Source organism: Cetorhinus maximus, chromosome 14 (genome assembly GCF_964194155.1).
Source record: "Cetorhinus maximus chromosome 14, sCetMax3.hap1.1, whole genome shotgun sequence".
In the NCBI taxonomy this organism is placed as follows: Eukaryota; Metazoa; Chordata; class Chondrichthyes; order Lamniformes; family Cetorhinidae; genus Cetorhinus; species Cetorhinus maximus.
In genome coordinates, this window is record NC_135892.1 from 72,233,781 (window position 1) to 72,253,389 (window position 19,609).

The following is a 19,609-nucleotide window of genomic DNA, read 5'->3' on the forward strand; positions in this document are numbered from 1 at the left end:
ATTCTAAAAGAGAAACTTCTTTAGGTCATGCATGAGCAACTGAGACCTGTTGCTTGCAATTCCTGCATCATGTGGGAACTTCCGGAAACTTCATGTCTTGGGGCCCATATGTGTAGGATGTGTCTCCAACCACTTGAGCTCAAGGTCACAGTTTCTGGGCTTGAGGAGCATCTGAAGTCACTGTAGAGCAGCAGGGAGGCTGAAAGTTTGCTGGATCACCTCCAGGCAGTGAGAGTTCAGGATAGTAGATGGGTGTCCATCCAAAAGAGTTGGAAGAGACAGGGAGTGCAGGAATCTTCAGGGTGTTTGACACTCTTGTTTGACACTCTCAAAACAATACTCAGCATCGGAGACTTCTGGAAGTAATGACACCTTTAAAATAGTGCAATTCTCACCATCGCACCAATGGGCAAGGGATTGCAGAGGGAGAACAGCAATGTGTAGAAATGTGGTCGTTGTAGGAGATTCTGTAGTTAGGCACCTACAGGCCTTTCTTTAACTATCATCATGAGTCATGCATGGTTTTGCCTCTCTGGCTCCAGACTAAAAGGACATTAAGTTAAGGGTGCAAAATATTCTGCGGAAGGACAGCCAAAAGTTATGGTACATGTTGGTACCAATGATATAGAGAGAGGGCAGGTATTTAGGTCCTATGTCAGGCCTTCAGAAGTTAGGAAGGAAGTTGAAAAGCAGGACATTGAAAGTAATATCTGGGTTACTCCCAGTGCCAAGTGCCAATGAAATTAGAAATAGAAGGTAAGGGAGAGCCAATGTGTGGCTTATGGTATAGTGCAGGAGGGAGGGCTTCTGGTTTTTGAGGTAATGGTACCAACTGTGGGGCAGAAGGAAAAATGGATGGGTTGCACCTAAATGGGATTGGAACTAATTTCCTCACAGGGAGGTTCACTAGTGTGGTGGGCATTAGCATATAGAAGTAGAAAAGAGGAATAAAGTGCATAAAGGAAAGAGATTGTTGGATAGTAATAGGGAAGGAAATAGTAGCATATTAAAAAGGAGCAGACAAAGAAAGTCTATAAGGAATAAAAAGACAGGTTTATAATATATGTATGTAAATACACAAAGTGCAGTGAACAAGATTGATGAGCTACAAGCACAAATAGCTGTAAGGGAATATGATGTAGTCGCAACAACAGAAACATAGTTTTAAAATGTTGAGGACTGGATGCTTAGTACTCATGAATACAAAAGTGCAGATTTTTGCATCCGGATCAAGAAGACAGGGACGGGAAATTTCCTGGCTCTGCCAACCCTACCCAAGAGAAAGAGGCCCAGAAGGTCGGGTTTTCATTCCAGTGGGGTGTGCTGGATCAGAAGTTGGGTGCAAAGCCCCCAGAATGAGTGTGGAGGCTGCTGGGTGCAGAGATGGCCTGGGTGGAAGGCCTGCCTTTGGGGCTCCGGCACTTTGTTGGTTATTTTTTTAAAAATTATTGAAACAGAAAAAAAAACAGCTCTCCAGAACTCACCCGTTATCCCTCTCAACCCCCAACACGCTCCCCAGGCCCCATCCATGCCAAGCCAAGCCACCTCATGCGCCCCACCTATCCCCATTGTCTATCATATCCTCCTTGTCACTCTATGCCCCTCTACCCACTCCTCATGGCCCTTCATACCCCCTATGCCAACTCATGCTTGTCTAACCATCCCATAGCCTCTCATACCCCCTATGTCACTCTATGTCCTTATACTCACCCTTCATGGCCCATAATATTCTCCATGCCACCCTATGCCCCTCTACCCACCCCCATGGCCCTCATATCTCCTATACCACTCTATGTCCCTTCACCCACCCCCATGGCCCCTCATACCCTCTATACCAACTTAGTGCCAACTCAATGCAATCCATGCCCTACACCAACAATCCTTTGACCTTACCCATTCTATGCCAACTAACATAGTATCAACCATTGGAAAATCTCAAGGGCCATGCTGACATAAAATAAATTTGTTTCTATTGATGATGTGACTACAAAAAAACTCTCATTGATAAGAAAACTTCAAACATTGAAATTCCTTCAACTAATCTCTTATAAAAACAAACATTTCACTTAAGTACTTAATCTCTTCTGAAAACAAAAAAAAATATTCTAAAACCATTTGGAGCTGTCAGTCAAACTGTTCACTTAACAGGCACCCCACTGTGATAATGTTAGGTTGCAAAATCCATCATGCAGCACAAATCCCATAATTATAGCCCTCAGGCTTATGTCAACAGAATGAAATAGCAGACATTGATTTTTCTTAAATTCCACACATTTTTTTTTCAAATTAAATGCCAACAGAATTAAATCCCTTGACATCTTTGGCAATTCCAATGAATTTTAACAGGTCCAATGATTTTTGCCATTTCCAATGAGTTTTGACAGTTCTTTGATAGGTTTAACAGTTCCAGTGAGTTTTGACATTTCCGATTAGTTATGACAGTTCCAATGAGCTCTGACAGTTCCAATGAGCTTTGACAATTCCGGGTTGTGACAGTTCAATGAGTTTTGACAGTTCCAATGAGCTCTGATAGTTTTGGATTTTGACAGTTCCAATGAACTTTGACATTTCCAATGAGTTTTGGCAGTACTTTGACAGGTTTGACAATACCAATGAGTTTAGGGTGTTCCATCGAGCTCTGACAGTTCCAATGAGTTCAGACAGTTCTTTGACAGGGTTGACAGCTCTAAAGAACTTTGATAGTTCAAATAAGATTTGACAGTCCCAATGAGTTCTGACCATTCCAATGAGTTTTGACAGTCCCAATGAGTTCTGACAGTTCTTTGACAGGGTTGACCATTCCAATGAGCTTTGACAGTCCCAATGTGTTTCGACAGTCCCAATGAGTTTTGACAGTTCTTTGACAGGGTTTACCTTTCCATTGAGCTTTGACAGTTCCAATGAGTTTTGACAGGCCTTTGAGAGGTTTGACCATTCCAGTGAGCTTTGACAGTTCCAATGAATTTTTACATTTCTTTAACAGCCTTGACAGATTTTTGACAGTTTGACAGTTCTTTGACAGATTTTACCAGCATGTAAATTGTAAGTGGGTAGTAAGAGGTGGGGTGAATCCTTTTAGGGACTAAGAAAGTGATATGTGCTTAGAGGTGTAGGGCAAGGCTAGAATAATTAATGAGTACTTTGCACCAGTGTTTACTAAGGGAGGGATACTGGCAAAATATGTGTGGAAGCGGAAATGGTAGATGTAATGGAAGGTGATAAAGACAGAATGTACTGGAAAGTTTGGCTATGGCTAGAGTGTATAAGTCACATGATCCTGATGCTTAAATCCCAGGTTGCTAAGGAAAGTGGGGATGGAGATGGCAGAAGGGCGTGCCATAATCTTCCAAACATTTCTAGATATGGGAAAGGTACCAGAGGACTGAAAAGTAGCAAATGTGATACCCTTGTTCAAGAAAACGTGTAAGAACATGCCAAGTAACAACAGGCTGGTCAGTTTGACGGCAGTGGTGGGTAAGGCTTTAGAAACAATAGGGAAATAAAGCTGACATGCTTTTGGAGAGTTTGAGCTATTTAAGGAGAGCCAGCACAGATTTGAAAAAGGCAGATTGTCTTTGATGAATTGAACTGTTTTTATGAATAACAGAGAAGGTTGATGAATGGATTACAATGTATGTAGCCTATATGGATTTTAAACAAGTGCTTGACAGAGTGCCACATAGAAGGCTGGTGAACAAAATTGAGGTTCACGGTATAGGAGGGTCAGTGTCAGCTTGGATAAAAATTGGCTTAAGGACAGATAATTGTAACTCGTGGTCAATGTTTGTTTTTTAAGATTGGAGGATGGTAGACATATATATGTAATTTGGATATTGGAATGCAGAGCAAAATTTCAAAATTTGCAGATGATCTCAAGCATGGAAGTCTGGCAAATAGTGAAGATTATACCAATTGACTGGCTGGAGCTCATTGCCCATGAGGGTGGTGGAAGCGGAGGCAAGAAATGAATTCAAAAGGAAACTGCATAGGCAGTTGAGGAAAATATACTTCAAGGGCTGTGAGGATAGAGCTGGGGAATGGGACTGTCTGGATTGCCCTGCAGTGGGCTGACATGGACTTTATGAGTCAAATGGCCCCCTTTTTTCTGTAAACGCTCTATAGGCTGGATTGTGGAAGGGCTGTGGAGATGAGAATGGAGGTAGGTGGGCCTGCATTTTCCCGCTGCCATCTGACATGCCAGTTTGCTGGCATGTTCCCTCGATGATGCCATTTTTGAAAAGGCTGTTTGACTGAAATTTTCCAGTCAGCAGTGGGGACACTTCTGAGACCAAAACCCAGCTAATGAATCCCATAGCAGACCAGGGGGTTAGCAACTCATCTAACACTGGCCACAAATGTCAGATGGCCACAGCTATAGCCACTGGCAGTCCTGTGAAAGGGTTTGCACTTTGCAATAATGGTCTGACAGCTATAGCCTTTTTTTCATTTTACCTTTTTAAGAGGCCTTCAAAGGGTGCCTCTATCTTGAGGCACCCTTTCTTTCTCCTACCTACTTCAGCAGCTCCCATCTTTGATCTTCCAATGCTGGAGGGCCTCCTATTGGCTGTCCATCCTTGGGAGCACACTTGCTATTCTTAATTAGATGGGGCTCCTGAAGGCAGCCATTTAATTGGCCACCTCCTTGAAAATAACATCTAGGGTCCCACCGCCGGCAGTTTTAGCCTCACAGATCTGAATTCAGCCCATGTCGTGAATCGGGACCTTGGAATGAAAATCCAGCCCCATGACTCTGTGCTTCTATGAGCTACTAATAAATCCAATAAAGAATTCAGGAGAAACTTCTTTATTCAGAAAATTGTGAGAATGTGGAAGTCAGTACTACATGGGCAACATTTTCTCCCCATTGGGGGGGAAGTGCGGGAGCGGGCGCAGGCCTCCGATCAGTGCCCCCGGCCAGGGGTGCACTGCCATTTTACATGGGCGGGCCAATTAAGACTATGCGCTCCCTGTGTGGGCGGGGGTGGGGGATTCCCTCTGCCAGGAGTGCGCTCTTTCGTGCATGCACGTGAAAGAGCGCACAGATCTCCCCGAGGCAAAGTGCTGCCTCAGGGAGATTGGCTCCAATGTAAAACTTTCAATAAAGGTGATAAAAAAATTTCCCTGCCATGTCCCCTCATGTGACACTGTCACATGAGTTGGGACATGTCCATAACTTATATTTAAACATTTGATAAACATTTAAAAGCCCTCATGAAACCTCATCCCGCCTGTGGATGAGGTTTCATGCTTTTTCTGAGGTCCGCCTGGGCCCCTGGCCTGCCCACCAACCTTAAGGTTGGACGGGCAGGTCCATCAATCATGTTAATGAGTTTTTTTAATGGCCTTAGTAAGCCGTTGACAGTTCGGCTGGCGTACAGCCGAATCGGCTGCGCGCCTGCCGAATTGCAAATCTAAATGACGCGGGGTGACATCAGGACACACGCCCGATGTATCCCCGCATCATTTTACACCTCGGCAAGTGGGCCCCGCCCCACCAACTGGAAGATGTTGCCACATGAAGTAGCTGATATACTATTGTCCCTGCAAAAGAATCAGGGCTGAAATGTACAATAGCCTGTGCACAAATAGGACACTGAGTGCATAAAAATACTCTCAGAAACATGGACTGAAGTAAATGTAAGGTCTGCTTGCCTAATTCACCAACCTGATTCCATTATTTACAGCAATATATAGATTTGCTTTTCAATTAATAAAAATATGAACAATTTAAAAATCTCACATAATTTACGGGGTGTACTATACAATCCTATTAAATCCTCTTATCCATTGTAAAAATCCTATATAATTTATAGCTTCTACTATAGAACTCCATTAAATCCTATAATCTATAATAAAAATCCTATATGATTTTCAGATAGCTTTTTATTAGCCTACAGATTTATGACAAGTGTATCCCTGGGATATATTTGGGTAAGCTTAGTGATCGACTCCTTTGACTTTACAATTTCAAATGTTAGTTAACTGCAGGCTTTAGCCATCATGTGCCAATATAAAACAAAAACTATGAAATAAATAAATAGATTTTTATTTAAATCTTGAAACAGATGTATTTCTTTCCCTTATAAATGTAATGGTACCTAATAATTTCAGATGAGATGAAAGAATGTTTCTTTTTAAATTTTAATGCTTTAGTAAACATTCCTTCAAAATGTAGGTAGCTAACTTGATTGCTTAAACCCAGTAATGATATTAAGTTGGCTTCTGAACAGCAAATGATAATCAACAGTTCACAGTATCGCTAAACTAATCACTTTGATGCATTTAATCATGTTAAATTAAATTTTCTGTCACAAACTCCATCCTGATTGAACCCTCGAGAGAATTTTACATAGTGCACTACATAAATGGCCTGTAGCAAAGGCTACTTACTGCACATATATGCTTCTTGAGTCCAGGACAGTCAGGGCTGGTGCATCAACATTAGAAGGTGGCAGCTGTGCTGTAAACAAGGTGATCTGGGAACTGTTTGTACATCCAATGATGGTGCATGCTTCAAGCACAAACTGATGTGGGGTGTAGACTGCTAAACCTGTATGAAGAAATCACTATTTTCAATTTACCATTTGTTATTGACCACACAAAAAAAATTGCAGAAAACTATCAATATTACCATATTGCAATGAGGTTTCATGATTCATTTTGATGTACTGTAGGTTAAACATATTAGGCCTCTTCTCCTAAGGAGTGGCAATCACCATAGAATTTCCACTCGAATCCTATTTTTTTGTACTAAGATGGAGCTCCACGTTTATGGCCCGGACTTCCAAACCGGGCCTCTTCAGAAATGTGGAGCATACCTGTTCTTGGAGTCAGTCCTCGTAGTGCACGGTTGTTGGGGGGAGTGAAGCCACACACCCTTTTTAATGGCACTAACTGCCGCATTTTGGTAAGTCTTCGTTTGCTAATGCACGAAAAAGCTTTGGGGCAGTTAAATAACTTTCAATGTATTAGTGAATGAGTGAGTGAGGTAAGTAGGTAGGGTTGGCAGGGTGGGTTGGGTGCCAACTGGGTAGGGTGGCAGCATGGTAAGTGGCAGGGTGGATAGGGTGGCGGGTTGGAGGGTGACAAGATGGTACGGTGGGTAGGTGGTTAGTGGCATAGTGGGTAGGATGACAGGGGATGGGGTGTCAACTGGATAGGCTGACAGGGTGGTAGGGTAACAGGGTGGGTAGGGTGCCAGCTGGGTAGAGTGGTGAGGTTATGTCAGGTCGGGTTGGAGTGTTGGAAGTCCGGGGGTAGTGAGTCAGAGAGCCGGGGGGGTTAGGGGTCGGGAAGAGTCATAGGGATTGGCGGAGTCATATGGTAGAGGGAGTTGGAGGTCGAGGAAGAGGGTAGTTGGATGGGTCAGGGATAGAGTTGGGTCGAGGAGAGGGTGGAGGGTCGGGGGGGGGGTTGGAGGTTAGTCAGGGCGCGTGGTCAGTGGGGAGTCGGGCTGGGAGTGACGTCAGTTTTATAGTTATCCAGGACATGTTGGACATGTCTTTTTCTACCTAATATTTCCTTGGTAACTATAACTTAGTAGCTTGGTAACTTTAGTCAGAAGCCTACGAAGTTTCCAACTCTAACTCAGGGACTTTTTGGAGGATCCTTGGGGAGCAGGGGAATTGCCCATCAGAAGTTAAAACTTCCTGGGCAATTCCCGTGGATTCCTTGCATTGGGATGTCTGAGGGATCCCATAGCACATTTTCTGGGGTACATCCAAACCCTGACCATCCAGGCTACTGAATAGAGAGTGAACAATTCATTGCCAAGCTGTCTCATTCCTTAGTAATTTGGTAATTTGGAAGATTGGTCATAATGCAAACAATTATGATTAACTTTTTTGTTGTATTTTCTATTTATTTGTGTGGATTTTTTAGGAAATAGGTTTTTGCTTAAACAAGGGGCATTAATGATAAAATTCAAGGAAATAACTTAAGAGTTGTTGCTGAACATGAAAGACCAATGAGGTGTATTTAATCTACAAAGTAAAAATAACAAAATTGCTGACTCTAGATTAATCACTATAACCCTGGGTACCATAGCTCCAAGCCAGTCCCTCTCTCCAGTTGTATTGAGCTTATTCATATAAAATATTCAAGAAAGAAACAAAATACAAAAGGAAATGCTTTTAAACACATGTTTAAAGGAATACGGATAAAGAAACTTGTGTTTTAATTATAGATTAAACATATAGGGCAGAATTTTTCACTGAGTGGGTGGGAATGTGTCCAGCCCGCTTGAGCGTAAAATAGCGCGTGATGATGCGTCCCGATGTATTCGCGCAATTGCACAATATTTCAGTCGGCGGGCACACGCGAAACTCGGAAGCACATCCACCGACAATTAAGAGGGCAATTAAGCCCACTAACAGCACAATTAACAGAGACGTTTCATTGCCCGTCCAATGTTATGGTTGGCAGGCAGGCGAATTGGCCAAGCGTCCTTTGCATTTTTCAGGAAACCTCATCCACGGGCAGGATGAGGTTTCCGTGATAAATTAAAATAAAAATCAATTTCTGTCAACAGCATTTTCAATACCTACATTTTCAGGTGACTGATTTTGAAGCTTGGACACTTTTTTCCGGTTTCTGTGACCTTTATTTTAGTTTGTCCAAGTCTTCAGCTCCCTGAGACAGCTCTTTGCCATCAGGTAGCTTTCTGCGAGCGCTCGCCCGTGCCCACACTGACTTCATTGCTCGCCCTCCTCCAGCCCCCACCCCAGCAGCGCTGAGCCTTTCAGCACATGCTTCACGCTGGCTGGCCGTTAATTGGCCAACCAGCGTGAATTCGCTGCCGGGGGCCGATCGCAGTCAGTGGTCTGTTCCCCAGCAAAGCCCAGACCGTCGCGCCCACCCGCCAACCTAAAAATCCTGCCCATAGGCTTTGCTGAGGTCAGGCAAGCACTTTTGCCTCTGAATTGGATGCTCATAGAGTCCAAGCCCCATTCTTGGACCTAAGCATATAATTTAGGATAACATTTTAATGCATTACTATTAAGAGAGTACCAAATTATTAGAGTTATGGTCTTTTGAAAGTGTCATTAAAATATGGTCCATGTGCTGTTTAGGTGGATGTAAAAGGTCCAACTGCATTGCTTGAAGAGCAGAGGCAATACTTTTTTCCTTTCACATTTGAACTTTATGTAAAGTAATTGTGTATCACATCTAACATATTTCCCTCAACCATCAGCAGTAAAAACAAATGAACTTGTCATTTATCTCATTGTAGTTTGGGGATGCTGCACTTGTCTACATTACCAGAGGGACTGCACTACAAAAGCAGGATTGGAAAATTATTTGCATCAAGCAGAGTGAGGGGTACTCAGGTTGGGTCACTGTTCTTATTGCATGTAGAGGCTATCAGTCCACTACAATAAAATAAACCAAATTATAATAAGGAAATTAGAAATATCATTTTGTGCAATGTGGCAAGACATGAAACTACATTACTAATGTGAAAGAAGGAAGCCAATAGCAAAGGTGTTGTGACAAATATTGCAATATGAATATCAGGAGCATGTTACTGGAATGACTAGGGTAACAATAAACAAATTTTGTCACAAATATTAAAATATTTTAAATGTAATATATATGTATAAACTAAATGGTCAGTACCTAATTACTAAACAAGAACTTTTCACTTTTTGCTTAAGTTATATCTGATACAGAAAAATCTTTAATTGGTTAACTAGCTTATATACATTTGTTATGTAAATTATGGTTCTTCACACAAAGAATAATCTGCAAATTATATGCTTACATCATGCTTATTTTTTTATCACTGGCATTGACATAATTTGAATATTGCCATCTTTGGAGAGCTGTACAGGAACTGTGTTGTAGCAAAAGGCGTACAATAAAGAGAATGCCTTGACTTTTGTAAGTGTGGCAATCATAAACAATGTACTGTATGTTAGTTTAGAGGAAATGATTTAGCAGAAAGCATTATAGTGAAGGAATAACTCTGTGTTTCTAAATTATGTTATATCAGTTCCTTTACATAAAGTTCAAATGTGAAAGAAAGGTCGCCATTAGCTACCTTGTTTTGCACTGATCCAAAAATGCAACAACAATCTGCTAAAATTACTTTTGCATTCGAAAATGCATTAACATTACAATAATGCCCATATTCGATGTTTAAAATGATTACTTCTTTCATAGGGGCTATTCTATATTTGAGTAAGCTGATATTAGGTATAGGCATTAGGTGAATTTCATTCCCTTGATTTTGTTAAGAGCTGAAGAAATAGGCACATCTTTTCATTGGTGAGCTTATTTGAGGCACTTATGACTGTGTGGTAGATGAGATAAAAGGTTCAATAATACATTTACAACATGACAATGTTGCATTGTAATGCTGACACTGCCCTTAACAGGATCACATCATTCTTAAAAAAAGAAATGAAAGTAGCTTTCTCAATACTCCTAAATTTAATTCAATCTATCAGAATTAAAAAGACAAGGACTATTAGATCAAAAGTTTTTTGAGATATTAAATAGAACACAGTGGACTTATATTAACCAATATTAAAGAAAACATAAGTGAGGGAAATTGCCAAGGAAATTAAATGTATTTCATAAGTTTTAGAATTGGGGTTTGGGAATATGTGCAGCTTATGTGTTTCCAAAGTTATATGTTAATCAGAATTTGACTACAGCGGTATTCTTTCAACACCAAGGGTGGAATCGTCCCAGGTTTCCATTAAGTGCGGTAGTGGACGGGTAAAATGACGTTTTACTTGCCGGGCGTAATGGTGGGTTTTCATGCCGTGTCGTCCCAAACCCGCCGCATTAGTCATGCATTCCTGGGAAACACGGCGTTTTGATGGTGGGCAGGCTCTCATTCGCCCGCCATGCCATCACCTCGCTGCTTCATCACGCCGGGCGCCATAAAATCCAGACGCGCATACACGTCTCAGTGCTTCCAGCCCAGGACTACAGCAAGGAAGGTGTCCACAAAAGGCAAAAAGACTGCAGCCTCCAAGTTTAGTGACGTGCTACTGGAACACCTTTGGATGCCATGGAGACCTGGCCACAGGATGGGCAGCAACATGACTAACCTGGCTTGGGAGGCAGTGGCAGTAATGATCAGTGCCAATGCTGCACAGAAGAGGTTGGCCATCCAATGCAGATAGAGGATGAATGATCTCAGCCAGAGTATGGCAATCATCTCATCACTCTAAACTCTCACACTCAAGCCCATCACACATTCATTGGCATCTCACTCACTACCAGCTCAAGGGACATCACCACCCATTCTCACAAACGTACCCTCACATGTCCATCTGGCCTCATCTTCTCTGGAGACTGCCTCCTCAGCCCTCACCATCTTGAGGCCGCTTGCACAGGTCAACATGTGGCCCAACACACAATCTGGGTTACCCTCCTTCCCCAGTACAGCCCTCGTTCTGCAGCCTCTTCCCTCGCCTGAAGCCACTTCTCCCCCTTCGCCAACCAAGTCCTAGCCCTGCAGCTGTTGAAAAGCCACCTACATATGGCTGATCTGGTAAGTAGAGACCTGTCATGAGCTCCCCTAAAATTGATATGGTGCTGTTTGTGAAGCCTGGCACTGATGACTGCGAGTGCTAGCTGAAGCAAGGTAAGCAAACAAACCTTGAAGTCCTGAGCGAAGTGCAGCCTGCCAGGTGCACGGCGCTGATGAACTGTCGAGAAACATGTCGGTGTATTTTCCTGGGGACGTGGGCAGACGATCCAGGTGGTTGGGGGACGATTCCAGCGGGCTGGCTTAATAATAATATGCAGATGTATTACAATGAGGTTCCCGATGTCCGATGGCGGGAAACGCGGTCTGCCATCAGCAGGCTGAGCAGACGATCTCAAACTTGTTTCATGCCACCATGAAACTGATCATGTCAAGTTGTCCACTCATGCCACACCTGACGCCGGTGGGCACGGAAAATCCTGGCCTAAAAGTCTTCTATTTTGCCAAATGTCTTAGTTGGAACCATGAAAGTAACAAATGGAACATAATTCAATTCCTAATTTTGTAAATTAGGGCTGTGCTTGCCCGAGACACACTCACGTTGACAGCAAGGAAGACTGTGTTGACTGAATTTGTGAAGTCAACTCATTTGAGTTGACATATTAAAAACATATTAAAAACATGGACAAAGGGAGCATGGTCTGGGGGCAATTGGTTGTGGGCTGGAAAATACAGCCAGGCAACTGCTCCAAAAATTACTTTGGTTGAGGTACAAAGGAAGAAATATGGGCAAACCTTCATTTTTTATTTGTGGTTTGACCAATGGGAAAAGGGCACCTTCCATCACACCTGGGAGCAAATTAGGAAAAACGTTCCTGGTACCAGCGGGCTGCCAAGGTAAGTATTTCCACTGCTGTACATATTAATTTTAGGGCACAGCAGGTTTATGAGGAGCAATTATGTAAATTGAACAGAAGGTTGAGAGGTGATATAATTGTTGTTTTTAAGATTTTAAAGGGACTAGATAATGTATACCATGACACACTATTTCACCTTGGGCAGAATTTTCCTGTTGCTGTGCGGGGGCAGGCCCACATGTCACTGCGCGCCATCGCGCGGGCCACTTAAGGCCCTTGAGGCACCAATTGACGGCGATTTTTCAGGACCCATGCGATCTTCAGGTTGTCGCATGGGCGCAATGGGCAGGCGGGTTGGAGACATCTGTATAAACCTCATCGACGGGTGGGATAAGAGGGCTCAGTGGGGTCGCAAATGTGCTCAGTCAGATATTTAATTCTGAAAGTTACTGATAGTTATCTGTGTGAACAGAAATACTCCAAAACACATACCAGCTGCTTGGGCTGAACTCACAACCTTCAAGTCAGCCCTCTGCAGTGAAGATCCTTTTTGGGGCCTGCAAGTTTCAGGAAGCCTTCCCTTAGCCTGGGAATGGGAATTGTGCTCTCCACCGAAGGCACCTCCTCTGAGCAGGAAAGGAGAGCCAGAAGGGGGAGGAGGACAGGAGTGCACATTCAGCCTCCAGGGGAGCCACCTTTGGGAGGAGAGGTTCAGGCACAAGGGGTGCAGGGTAACAGGAAGTCCACAGCGGAAGGGTCCACAGAAGACGCCACTATCCTGCTGCCAAGGTTTACAGGCGGCGAAGCAGTTACCTCAATTTGCCTGAGGTGTAGTGCCGAAGGAGACTCCATCTCTCAAGGAAGAGAGTCAACTCTATCTGTCAGATGATAGGCCCTGAGATCGCCGATAACTGTTTGGGTGGGCACCACATGCCAGTGGCTCTAAAGGTCACAGCTGCCCTCAACTTCTATGCCTCTGGCTCCTTCCAGGGGTTGGCGGGTGATCTTTGCAGTGTCTCCCACTCAGCAGTTTACACTTGTGTCAAGTAGGTTACAGATGCTCTATTCAGGCGTGCATTGACGTTCATCCACTACCGCTGGGACCAGGCAAGCCAGACAGAGCGAGTTAGAGGCTTTTCAGCGATTGCTGGCTTCCCCCACATCCAGAGTGCAATGGACTGCACACATGGCCATCAAGGTGCCAGCAGGTGAGCCCAGTGCCTTTGTCAACAGGTAGGGCTTCCACTCCATGAACGTGCAGATAGTGTGTGACCATAAGCTGCAGATTCTACAAGTCTGTGCAAGGTACCCAGGCAGCTCCCACAACACCTACATCCTCAGACACTCCCAGGTGCCGGGGCTCTTCAGTGCTCCAGTGTGGCTGGATGGGTGGCTGCTGGGTGACAAAGGCTACCCCCTCAGAAGGTGGCTCATGACGCCTCTCTGCCATCCAAGAACGGAAGCTGAGCAGCGGTACAATAGAAGCCATGCCTCCACAAGGGCTGTGGTGGAGGGAACCATCAGTCTTCTCAAGATGCGCTTCCGATGCCTGGGCCATTCTGGGGCACACTCCAGTACCCCCCAGATCGTGTGTCTCTGATAGTGGTTGCATGCTGCGCTCTCCACAATCTTGCGCTGGAAAGGGGCGACACTGTGGATGAAGAAGATGTAGAAGCAGTTGTTGCAGCTGCACACGACGAGTCCAGCAGTGAGTCCGAGGATGAGCACGCACAGGGAAATGCTGAGGGGGTAGATGCTGACCCGGGCATACTCCAGGGAGTTAGGGAGACCCGGGAGGCTTTAATCCAACAAACCTTCAGCTAGAACACCACAGATGGACCTCCAACAAAAGCCTGGGCTGCAGGCTTCATACTCGATACTTAGTGCTACGTCTGCCTGGATAGGAACATTAACTAAGGGCCAAGTCAATAAATCTCAATGTGACACAACTCACTCATAACGTCATGGGTAACCATTCACCTGCAGAGGAAAAGAGGTCCCTCAGCCATGGTCACATGTCTAAATTTAATGATATAACAAAATGACAAAGGTGTTAAACACCACACCAACTAATCATGATCTCATTGTGGGGCAACACAATAGCACCAGTGAGAAATCCATGGTGTGTTTAAGGTGCCTTAAATTTACGCTTACGGGTGCTACGTCTAGGTACTGTCCCCTCACTGGCACTGGCATCTGAGACAGCCTGCTCACTGTGCTGTCCTGTTGACCTCGATGACCTTGGCAGACGTCCTCAGGCCCGTGGAGCCTGTGCTGGCCCCGCCTGGGAGGGAGCGGCCAGTTCCACAGCTGGCATCTCCCCAGTCGTCGCAGCCTCATCGGATGCAATGGTCACTAGCAGAGGGGCGGAGGAGCTGCTGCCCTCATCCGGAGCGCCCTGAGAGGAGCCCACACAGACGACAGGCAACTGCTGTGCCGACGTGAGGTCGCTTAGGACCTCCCTGCTCACGGTAAATAGTCAATGCCGAAGTGAGGGCTTGCTGGTCCCCGCGCATCCCCAGGAGGCCCTGAAAGGGCTCCTGGAGGAGCCTCTCCATGAGGGTTGCCACTCTCTCCATAGAGGAAGCATGACGCTCGGCCATGAGGCTCATTGCATTGGCAAGGGTCCGCGTGGACTCCTCCACCATGGAGACCAAGCCAAGCATAGCCTCATGTATCTCTGCCAGATCTGCCCACACACCCTGCTGGACTTCCAGTGTTTGCTGCCTCAAGGGCGACTCCGGAGGCACATAATCAGGCACTGATTGAGCATCTGCCTGGTCCCCTGCAGCCCTCCGACTGCTGGCGCCATGGGCATTCTCTGTCTCTGCCAGCTCCTCCAGCGACTGTGAAGTGCCCTCACCGCTGTGCCCCGGGACACTAGCCGATGATCTAATTCCCACCGAGGTGCTAGTATCTGCGCTAGTGCCTGCCTGGGAAAGATGGTCTGATGCTGGTGAGTCAGAGACTTCAGGACCCTCAGGTGTGAGAGGGGGCCCCTGTGCCTCCTCCTTCCGGCTCTGATCCGCTGATGCTGAAAGGGAGAACAAGGGCATTGGATCCGTTAACCTGGAGACAATGTCAATGTGTATCCCTGTCCCCCGGATTATTATGCGCTCATCCTTCCATAAGCAATGGTCAAGCCATAATGCAAACTGCAATCACTGAACATTCAACAGTGTCATGGCTGCTGGGACACTAATGGTGACCTCAGTGCTGGGCTAACGTACCTGCCCGTGGCACCCCAGCCTCACTGACACCGGTGGACCAGGGCTTATGGTGCCTCTCCAGGTCAAGGGTCTCTTACTCGAACCTGGGAATGATGGCCAACTGGGCTGGCCCTCCGCCAGTCCTCAACCGCTTGGCAGCATTATGAGCATTCTTCTCCTGAAAAGGAGAAACTTGTACCTGGAATCTTTTCGCTGCCGTCCCATCCCAACCAGACTGGAACATTGCAGGGCTCCAGTGCCTCCTCACCCCGCAGCTGCCGCACACTCACACAAAGATGCCAGGCCTGTTCCCCCCACCCCCCGCCTTGGTCAAATGCAGCCTGCATCACATTTGGCACCACATGGTCCAACCTTGCAAAGCAAGGAGGTGCAAGCACGTGGAATGCAAAGGGAAGCAGATGGGTTGGTGCCCGCCACCTGGAAGCTCCTCTCCCAGCATGTCAGCACCCTGACTTTGACACCTTTTGCAGTTGCAGCACTGCGCCTAGGTGCAGATCCTCCAGGTTGCCCCCAAAACAGTAATGTGGGTGTCACTGTACTACATGCTGCGGGCGCAGAACCCATCTCTTCACCACCCTCTCAGGGTGACCTTGGCATGGCCAATATCTGCTGGCCCATCCAGCGAAGGACACATGCTATCAATGATTCAATGCAGTAACTGCACTCAGAGTTTGGGGTGGGGGTCGGGTGGGGTGGGGGGCGTCAGGGGGGAAAGCCTACCTGCTGGGTTAAGTGACCAATGCGAACATAGTACTCACCCTTCCTGAGCACAACAGGTCGTTGAAGCGCTGGCGACACTGGATCCAGGTGCGCCGCACCACAACGCAGGAGCTCACTACCTCTGCCACCTCCTCTCAGGCAGGTTTGGTCATGTGGGGGGGCCTCCTCCTCCTGTCCTTCAGAACGAGGACCTCCCGCCATGCTGCCATCTCCTCGAGGAGGGCAGCAAGGCAATCGTCTGAGAAACGAGGAGCACAGTGGCCCCTTGCCCTTCCCTCCTGCCTGACCTGCTCACCAGCAGCGCTCTGGGGAGCCCTTCCATTGGCCATAATTTGTGGCCTTCGACAGGCTGCAGCAACTTTTTTAAACAGGCTGCCGGGTCGCCATTGGACCCGGCAGTTATTGCATTCCGGCCGCCACCCGCCCACTCTCGCTGTCCTCAGGAGCCACGTTTCATGCTGGAGGGGCCTTAATTGGCCCACCCACATAAAATGGCGGTGCAGACCCGATCGCGTCCGCCCACGGCCGCTCCCGCACGGCCTGCCCGACAGGCAGAAAATTCTGCCCCTTGTCCAGAACAGTAGAACTAGACAACATGGCCTGCACTTGAGGTACGGCTAAACTCAAACCTAATTTGCAAATATTGTATTTGTCCTTTACTTGAAATGTGTGTGAACTTTCTGGCAATAAGTCTACACAATATATTTCAAAGAAGATGCTGCCGATATATTTCCCAACTCAATTTCCAATCTGTGTTTCAAATTTTACTCTCCCAGGGCTAAAATTGGATTGCTCCCATTTTTGGGCACAGGGGTCATGATTTACAACTATCCTACGCGTATTACTGCTGAGGCAGGCAGCACACAAAATCTGTGCTACCTCCTTAATTCTACAATTTAAGCGTGTGGTGCAGTGGCAAACATGCTACTGACTGACTGCAAGCTCAACATTGCCCACTGGTGTGCGCGGCTAGCACGTATTTCAGCTAGCCTGCACATCTTAAAGGCAGCATGCCCCTCTAAGAAGCTACACTCACTATGCTAAAGCTAATACTAACTGTCTGTGCAGGAAGTAGATACAAGGAAAAGTGCCCAAAATAGAGCCACAGGCAAGGGAGAAGGCCTCTGGGCTTTCAGGTCTGGTGCTGGGGGTCTTAGGAGGTCAATAGGAGAGAGAGGGTGCCAGGAGATCCTGGGGGTAAACTTTGAGGAGGGAATTGGAGTAAGTGGCCAGGGAGGTCAATTCCCAGTGTCTGGCTCCGAGTGCTGGCAGCTGTGCCACAAGAAGTTCAATGACCTCAAATGGGTAGTCAAGGTCAGTGAATGCATCTTCACATGACATTGCCTACCTACTGCACCACCAACCTCACAATGCTGAATGCATTACCCATCCCCCCACCCCCCCGCCATCACTCACCCATCAGTAATCTTTAGCAATCAGGACTCAGGCCTAACATTGAGATATCCCACCTCACCCTTGCACGCATTCCAATGCTGCCAGCATCACACCCACTTCTTCTTGTCTGCATTCACATATCTTCAGTTATTCAGATTTGGCAGGCAGATTATTCAAACAGAATCACTAACATTCTTCTTTCTCTCTTGCAGGGCAATGTGGCCCTTAAGAAGATAACTTTTATTTCAGGATTTAAGTCAAGAAGGCACTGTGATGGGACATAGCAGATGGATTGAAAGGTGAGGAATTGTGGAACAATTGTGATGATGGTATGATGTTTTAGGGGAACCAGAGTGTCAGCAGCTGTTCATGGGCAGCCTGTCTGAAGGCTCCTTTCTGCTTGCTCCTCCTCCTCTTCCTGATGTTGGATTCCAGATCAGCGTGATAAGGGTTGTACCCTCATGATAGAAAGTTGTTCACGACTCTGCAAACCCCCACGAGCACTGTTATGATCCCCATAAAGACTGATGACTTTTAAAAAGAGATGTAAGTTTCCCAGTGACCAATGCAAGGAATTACACAAGATTTCATGTTTTAAGATCTTTACTGTCACAAATTAAAACCATTACTTAGTAGGCAACTAATACACTAAACTACAGAAAAAATAACCTCCATTTACCAATTACCACAACTGAAAACCCCACATCACATCTACACATTACACCAGACTATCTGCAGATATGTTGCCTTCTGACAAAGTCCGAAATTCCTCTTGGCAAGACAACAGGCTCTCTTCTCCCTGCCCGCCAGGCTGAGTCTTCCAGTGTCCTTTTAAAAGTCCTTTCAGTCAATCTCTTGAGTATAATCGAACTGATTTAGAGCAGCAAGGCACCATTTGGCAACTACTGGGCATTTAAACCTCCGTAGGTCCCATCTCTTCAAACAGGGAGTCCATTCTCAGCAGAATTCTGCTAGGTAGTTAACATAAAAACGGTCTCTTCCTCTGATTGGAACAGCGGCTGCTGTTTTTGGTCTTCCTCTCCACATCTCTTTGTTTGACTGAGACTTTGGGCGGAGTTTTCCGAGCTCAGTGCCGGCGGGTGTGATAGGTGGCGGGTGTGGAAAATATGGTGGGACCTGCTTCACGGCAGTGTGAAGGCAGTTCGCGATCATCCGCTCACCCGCCAACGGTGGGTTGCGTTCCCGCCGTCGGTCAGCAGGGAGCCAATTGTAATGCAGCAGCATATAATTAAAAGGCCATCTCGCCAGGCGCTTGGAACCCCATCGTAACGTCCATCCACGTCGGCAGGAAAGCACACCGACGTGTTTCACAACAGCAGGCAGGCCATGTGAACTTAGCGGCCTTCACTTTGGGGGAACTGAAGTGAGTGAGCAGCGGCGTTCTCCGCAGCTCGCCCATTGTTTACAGGCCTCAGGTGCCAGAGGATAGGTGCAACTGATGCCTGGCCCTGGAGGCGACTGCTGAGGTGGGGGGGGGGGGGGTGTCCACGGGCAAGTGCTGATCAGCCTCAGTGGTGGGGGTCAAGTGTCACCCGGCGCTGCATCCCGCGCACAGGCAATCAAGGCGGGGGGCTGGGTAAGTGAAGGAAGTGGCCATGCACTGGGGACACCTGTATAAACTGACCATGCTTCTACAACTAAGACAGATCAGGTGCAGTCACAGTGATATGATTGGGGTCAGGCTCCTAGCCTACCCGCCCATGCAAGCAACGTGGAGGTACCAAAGGGCCACCAAGCACTCCACACCTTACCACCTCCCCCCCCCCACTCCCTGGCACAGATTTCGAGTCCACCACCACTTTATTGGAGCACTGAGTGGTTGGACTGCACACGTTGTACAATCTCCTCGCCAACGCTGGCCATGTAGCAGTCACTGCTGGAGGCGCTCACAGCCCCTTGCAATCTCAGCATCCTGGTTTGGACCAGTGTCCCCCATGTCG

General features: G+C 46.6%; 1 protein-coding gene across 1 annotated transcript in view; it reads right to left on the reverse strand.

The window, feature by feature from the left end:
- The window catches only part of ush2a (Usher syndrome 2A (autosomal recessive, mild)), a 1,183,552-nt gene that overhangs the window by 617,871 nt on the left and 546,072 nt on the right, over positions 1-19,609 (reverse strand). The window contains exon 36 of the mRNA XM_078556364.1: positions 6,391-6,550. Coding sequence (XP_078412490.1) covers positions 6,391-6,550 — 160 coding nt within the window. The remainder of the gene's footprint in view (positions 1-6,390; positions 6,551-19,609) is intronic.